The 7,015-nt window shown below is 32.2% G+C and overlaps 1 protein-coding gene across 2 annotated transcripts; it reads left to right on the top strand.

The window, feature by feature from the left end:
- Positions 1-258: 258 nt before the first annotated feature.
- On the top strand, positions 259-6,296 carry LOC107898534 (protein NRT1/ PTR FAMILY 8.3). Of its 2 annotated transcripts, none has more exons than XM_016824018.2 (7): positions 259-341; positions 423-547; positions 2,571-2,650; positions 2,820-2,925; positions 3,031-3,248; positions 4,050-4,606; positions 4,936-6,296. In XM_016824018.2, exons 3-7 carry the CDS (start codon positions 2,600-2,602, stop codon positions 5,756-5,758), a joined length of 1,755 nt encoding a protein of 584 aa, XP_016679507.2. In that variant the 5' UTR covers positions 259-341; positions 423-547; positions 2,571-2,599; the 3' UTR covers positions 5,759-6,296. The 2 variants fall into 2 exon arrangements, with proteins under 2 accessions (XP_016679507.2, XP_016679508.2); XM_016824019.2 differs by having other exon boundaries at positions 264-341; positions 474-547.
- Positions 6,297-7,015: the final 719 nt, after the last annotated feature.

Genomic DNA, 7,015 nt, shown 5'->3' with positions numbered 1-7,015 from the left:
TAAGTATAAATAATTTTTAATGTATTTTCAATTTATTGAAAAATATTTTATTTTAATGTTTCAAGTGTATTTGGTACATTGTATTTTTAAAATTTTCTTTATAAAACAAAATAATCTAAAAAAATTAATATAGACGGTTAGAGCTCGAACTTAACGTTTTTAATCAAAGTTGAATTTAGACAAAATTTTAGATTTAATTTCAAACCAAATTAAGCCGGACACGAACTTATAAAACGAATCTAAAAATTTACATCAATCGGACCCACAGCCCATTATCAGGTCAACCGGCAACTATATTCACAATTCAAACACCCAATCTCATCTCCTTCGCGCAGCCCGAGGTGACTTCAACGCCCATCTCTATCTTTTTATTATTATTATTGTATATTCTCAGTTCTAAATTTCTGTTTATGCTTTCGCAGTTTCAAAAAAAATTCAAATCAGTTTCGAATTTCTCTGTTTATGCTTTACAGCTTTGAGCTTCAAAAATCTAAGCAATAGAAGGAGCTTAAGTGAGATTTCAAGCAAGTTGAAAGGAGAGATCAAGGTACTGTTCCAAACTTCTTTAATTAACTAATTGAGGTTTATGTGAAAGAAAATTCTTGTGGTTGGATGCTTTGATTTGTTCACACATATATATACGCTTGAATTGCTTTTATGTTCATTCTCTAAAAGCAAAGATTTGCACAACTAATTTAACCAGTTCTAAGAAATATTCTGAAAGATCAAATGGAAAGAGAGCAAGGAAATGTATTTAAAATGCTTTTGACTTCCTTGTTTTCATGATTGTAAAAAGTATTCCGAAAGTTCTTATAAAGAGTAAATTAGTCTTTCTGTTAAAAATTTATCCATTTTTATTTTTTAAAATTGGTTTCTATATGTTAATATGAGCTACACGTGGCATACTAGATTTAATTGTTTGTTTATTCCATCAGTTACACTGGTTTTTAACAATATAAATAGATAAAATTTTTAATAAAAAAGAACCAATTTACTCTTTTTTAATTTGATATTTTCATACATTTTAATTTTATTATGCAAACTTTATTACTTTCATTAGTTATATTTATTAACAATGGTGTTGATTGATTTCATATCACAAATTAGCTCGGCATATTAATTTAATATTTTTTATCCGATGTATTTATGTGTTTAAATTTCGATTAACTTACAATTTAATCTATTTTTTATTTTAATATCATACGTATTTCATGTATTGAGGATTGATGTATTATATTATTTGTATATATTATATAATTTATAACACAAAAATTAAATCTATTGTAATATATAATAATACTATAATGCAAACATTAAAAAATTAAGAGGATTATATATAAAATTTTAATATATAAAAAATATTATTATTAAATATTAAATTGAAATAATATAAATAAATATTTTAAAAAATTTTAATATGTGCAAGCCTAAAATAGGTTTGGATTAACCATTTACAATAAGCTTAAATAAAATTTTAGGTCTATATTTCTAGTTAAACCGAATTTAAATAAATATAAAATATATTAATATTATGCTTAAGCCCAACCCAAACTCGACCCGACCTTTAAAGACCTATATGTGAATTAAAAATCCTTATCTAAACCTGATAATGAGTTGGGCCAATACAAAATTCTGGACCAGTTTTCTAGGGTCGGTCTGGCTTAACTTGAAAAATAGGCCTATAATTCTACTCGAGCTCGACCCATATAAAAAATGCTAAACTTGAGCCCGACCCATCCCATATTAACATTTTTAATATTATATTTTATATAAAAATAATTTTAAAAAATATTTTATATAAAATATAATATATCAAATATACTAAAATCATTAAAATAAATATTTTGCAACAAATTAAAAATACATTAAAAAATTATACTTAAATAACTCTAAAATAATTACAACTTAACAAGTAAATACTTATAAAATAATAGCAAAATTAACAATAAAATAAAAGCTATACAATATTCAAATAATAATAACAAACTATTAGTAGTATAATAAAAAATAACAACAAAATAATAGTGTAAAAAATTTAGGTAAATTAAGACTAGACCGACTAAAAAAATTTTACCCTACACTCGACCCATTTAAAAAACAATGTTTTTTTTTTGTCTAAATTTATTTTTAAATTTATATTTCAAACCTAAAACTTCTTATTTTTTGAATAGGCTTTCAAATTTAAACAAATAGTCCGACTTAGGATGAGGTCTATTTGCTGCCTTCTATAGATAGGGAAACGTGCTAGGATTCCCCCCAACATTCCAGTGCTTTAGCTTGTCTTAATATCTAATAAGCTAAAAGATTCCAAAAGTACTTCTTTTTCTATATTTTTTCTTTTGTTCAAAGATTCTAATTTCCTAATAGATTGATTACATGAAGATAAAGATAATGGTTGTTTTATGCAGTAATTCATTTTTTCTTTTTACCCAAAAAAAAAAATTCCAATTTCCAAAGGACGCTTGACATTATGATTTTATAAGGCTAACAAATAAATAAATAATACCCAGCGTTTTCATCACCAATTATAATATTTCTTTGCCCTATAATTTGGGATTTTGAATCTGTAGTCTTTGTCTGGTTCAATTGCAATACAATCATGGGATCTGTCGATGAAGAGAGATCGCTGTTGGAAGCTGAGCTTGATCGGGTAATTTTCCCCCTTTGATCTTTTATTTTCGGTGGTCATAAGATTTTGATCATTTGTTCAAAGACACCTTTTAACACTGAAAAAAATTCTGGGTTTGTTGCTTTTTCTTGTTAAAATTCTTTATCTTGGAGGTTATGTTATTTGATGTTTCAATATTTTGTATTTCTAGGCTGAAAACAGTGGGCTTTACACTGGGGATGGCTCTGTTGACTTTAATGGGAATCCTGTTTTGAAGCAAAATACTGGAAATTGGAAAGCATGCCCTTTCATTTTGGGTGAATTATTATAAATTTATCTATTTTCTCTTCATTTAAATGAGTTTTACTTTTATTCGAGTAAAGCTTATCTTATTTCTGCAATTTTCTTATATGGAATTATAGGTAATGAATGTTGTGAGAGATTGGCTTATTATGGGATAGCAACTAATCTTGTAAGTTACTTGACCAAGAAACTACATGAAGGAAATGCATCAGCTGCAAGGAATGTGACTACTTGGCAAGGAACTTGTTACGTTACACCTCTCATTGGAGCTGTTTTAGCAGATGCATATTGGGGAAGATATTGGACAATTGCTGCTTTCTCCACTATTTACTTCATTGTAATATAATTTACTCTTAACTACTATTTTTATTTTTTGCTTTAGATGTTATTGTTTTATGCTTTAATTAGTTTTTTTAAGTACTTATCATGAAGTTGATCTTGCATTCAACTGCAGTAGAGTCTTTGGCTGTTGTTTGTTTTCATTATGCCATTAACCCTGATTTTGATAAAAATAATATTGAGGCCCCTATACTAGGTGTCAAATTGCATTTTTCCCCCTCTACTAAAAAATGGATAATTTAGTCCTTGTACATTAGATAAAAAATCAAAGTGGTTATTTCTGTTCAAAATTTCATTCATTTCTATGTTAAAAACTAGCATGGCTGACAGAATAACTAAATAGTGAGACATGCCATGCCACGTGTACCTCATGTTAGCAAATAGGGTTTAGGAATTATTTGTCCCTTTTTTAAGTAGAGGGGGCAAAATGCAATCCAGCTCCTAGCACAAGGGCTTTCATGGTACTTTTAACCCCTGATTTTCTTTACATGGTCCTTCACATGCGATTTAAATTCATGCATGGTTCTCCTCTTTTGTTGTTAGTAGTTTTAGTGAGTATCTTTTGTGTTTAAATCATAGAGGAAACACTTTGACTCCTTTTCGAAGATTTAAAGAAGGTTTCATAGAGTAATAACATATTTGGCTATGTGAGGTGTGAGGACATCAATTTGTCGTCATTTTAATCATATTATTGACTAATGAATTCTAGTACTTATATTAAGGTAAAGCGAGCAAGTTAATTATACAGTTTGATTTGGCTTTTTGATGCATTGAGTAACACATTTAGTATTTGATATAGGGAATGTGTACATTAACACTCTCGGCATCAATTCCTGCACTGAAACCTGCTGAATGTGTGGGTTCTATTTGTCCCTCAGCTACTCCAGCTCAGTATGTTGTATTTTTCTTTGGGCTTTATCTGATTGCATTAGGGACGGGTGGAATCAAACCGTGTGTTTCATCTTTTGGGGCCGATCAGTTTGATGATACTGATCCCAAAGAAAGGGTGAAGAAAGGGTCCTTTTTCAATTGGTTCTATTTTTCCGTCAACATTGGCGCTTTGATCTCAAGCAGTCTTTTAGTGTGGATTCAAGACAATGCTGGATGGGGTCTCGGATTTGGCATTCCAGCATTATTTATGGGCCTTGCAATCGGAAGTTTTTTCACAGGTACATCTCTTTATAGATTTCAACGACCTGGAGGAAGCCCTATTACAAGAATGTGCCAGGTTTTGGTTGCAGCATTTCATAAACGGAACCTCAAGGTTCCTGAAGATAGTAGTCTCCTATATGAAACTGGTGACAACCACTCTGCCATAGAAGGAAGTCGGAAACTGGAGCACAGTGAAGAGTTGAAGTAAGTTTTCTTAATTAATTCTCTAAGTTTTGAATGATCGATCTCTCTGTCTCATTTGTGTGAAAGCCTATGAAATTGAGAATTCTTTATCACTATAGGCAAAATTAATGTAGTACAAGGAATTGGGTATAAGTACCATAGAGGTCCTTGTACTAGGAGCCAGGTCCTTCTTTTCCATCCGTTTTACTAAAATTGATCCTTGTACGTCAACATGATGTACACGTGGCACATCACGTGTAATTATCTAGTTATTTTATTAGACACACTAGTGTTTACCCATGCATATTTATGTATAGAAAGATGGTTAAATTGAGAGCATCTTGTTGTAGGTGCCTAGATAACGCTGCCATAGTCACTGATGCCGAAACCAAAAGTGGGGACTTCTCAAACCCTTGGAGGCTTTGCACTGTAACACAAGTGGAGGAATTGAAAATCTTGATCCGCATGTTTCCCATATGGGCAACTGGAATTGTGTTCTCTGCCGTATATGCCCAAATGTCAACTATGTTTGTGGAACAAGGGATGATGATGGACACAAAAATCGGTTCTTTCACTATTCCTCCTGCTTCTCTCTCGTCTTTTGATGTTATCAGTGTTATTTTTTGGGTTCCCATCTATGATAAGATCATTGTTCCAATTGCAAGAAAGTTCACACGTAAAGAGCGTGGCTTCTCAGAGTTGCAACGTATGGGAATTGGTCTCTTTATTTCAGTCCTATGCATGTCAGCCGCAGCTTTGGTGGAGATCAAGAGATTGCAGCTCGCAAAAGAGCTAGATTTGGTTGATAAACAAGTTGCCGTACCCATTAATATTCTTTGGCAAATACCTCAATATTTCTTGCTGGGTGCTGCAGAGGTTTGCACATTTATCGGACAGCTTGAGTTCTTCTATGATCAATCCCCTGATGCCATGCGGAGTTTATGTAGTGCGCTTTCACTTCTAACTACATCTTTGGGCAACTACTTGAGTTCTTTTATTTTGACCCTTGTAATTTACTTCACAACAAAGGGTGGCGAGATTGGTTGGATACCGGACAACCTTAACGAGGGTCATCTCGACTATTTCTTCTGGCTCTTGGCCGGTCTCAGCTTCTTAAACATGTTGATATATACCCTATGTGCTGCCAAGTACAAGCAAAAGAAGGCTTCTTGAAGTTCCTTCTTAAGCTAAGATGTTATTAAAGATAAAAAAATACATGCATTTCAATACTAGGACATCCTTCCACTTTGAAAAACAATTGTCTTGTATCTTATTGGATTATATTCAGTTTCTAGTGGTAAAAGTATTATGGAGACCATTGTATTAGGAGTTAGATTACATTTTGCTCCCGGAAAATGGAAAAATTAGTCTCTGTATGTTAGATCAAAGAGCAAATAGGTCTTTTTTGTTAAAAATTTCATCCATTTCTACTATTAAAAATTGGTATGCCTTGTAGAATAACACAACAGCTACACATGGCTGCCATGTGCTGATATATAGAGATTAGTTTTTAACTGTAGAAATTAATGAAATTTTTAACAGAATCATCAATTTACTTTTTAATTTAACGTACGAGGGTTAATTTGTCTATTTTTTTTAGTGAAGGGAGTGAAATGTAATCTAACTCTTAATACAAGAGCATCTATGGTACTTTTACTGTTTTTAGCTGATGCTCACATATTGTACATAAATACAACATGGTTTTCAATTATATGCCATCCTTCCATGTTGGACTAAGCTGTTTGCATCTTGTTGGATGAAAAGACTTCCTTTAAACTAATAATCTTTGCTTTCTGTATTGATTCTCAATATTTGATAATATTTTCGATTTAGTACAACTATTTTGGTTTGATTTGAAGGTGTTTTCAGCAATAAAAGCTCCAAAATCCATATCAGGTAAGTTTGTCCTTGGTTTATTTTGTTTCTTGTCCTAATTCTTTACTACTTGCAGATGAAACTCTGAACTAATAGCAGAAGTATATCCGCCGTCAATAACGAGATTATGCGCTGTTATGAAATCCGTTGTCATCTGAGGCGAGGAACACTGCAGTTTTGGCCACATCTTCAACAGTTGCAGCTTTCCCACGTAATAAAATCCCTTCTTCACCGACTAGTGTCTTCACTTGTTCGGGTGTTGTTTCATTCCCCTGAAAATTCTATAACCACTAACGGGCATATCTGTAGGGACAGCATGAGGAGAAATGCAGTTCACATGAATCCCATGCACGCCTAACTTGCATGCCGCTGTTCACATTAGTCTGATGATACCAGCTTTCGACAAAGAGTAAGGGTGAGACGCTAACACTCCAATGATACCTGTGGAACTCGACGTACATATGATGGAACCTTTTGTACTGCATCTCAGCATGGCTCGTGCAGCGTGCTTGATTGCATGTACTTTATCGAGTAGATTGATTGAGATCAGATGTT

The sequence above is a fragment of the Gossypium hirsutum genome, chromosome D04 (genome assembly GCF_007990345.1).
Source record: "Gossypium hirsutum isolate 1008001.06 chromosome D04, Gossypium_hirsutum_v2.1, whole genome shotgun sequence".
In the NCBI taxonomy this organism is placed as follows: Eukaryota; Viridiplantae; Streptophyta; class Magnoliopsida; order Malvales; family Malvaceae; genus Gossypium; species Gossypium hirsutum.
This window is presented reverse-complemented; position numbering and strand designations above follow the sequence as displayed.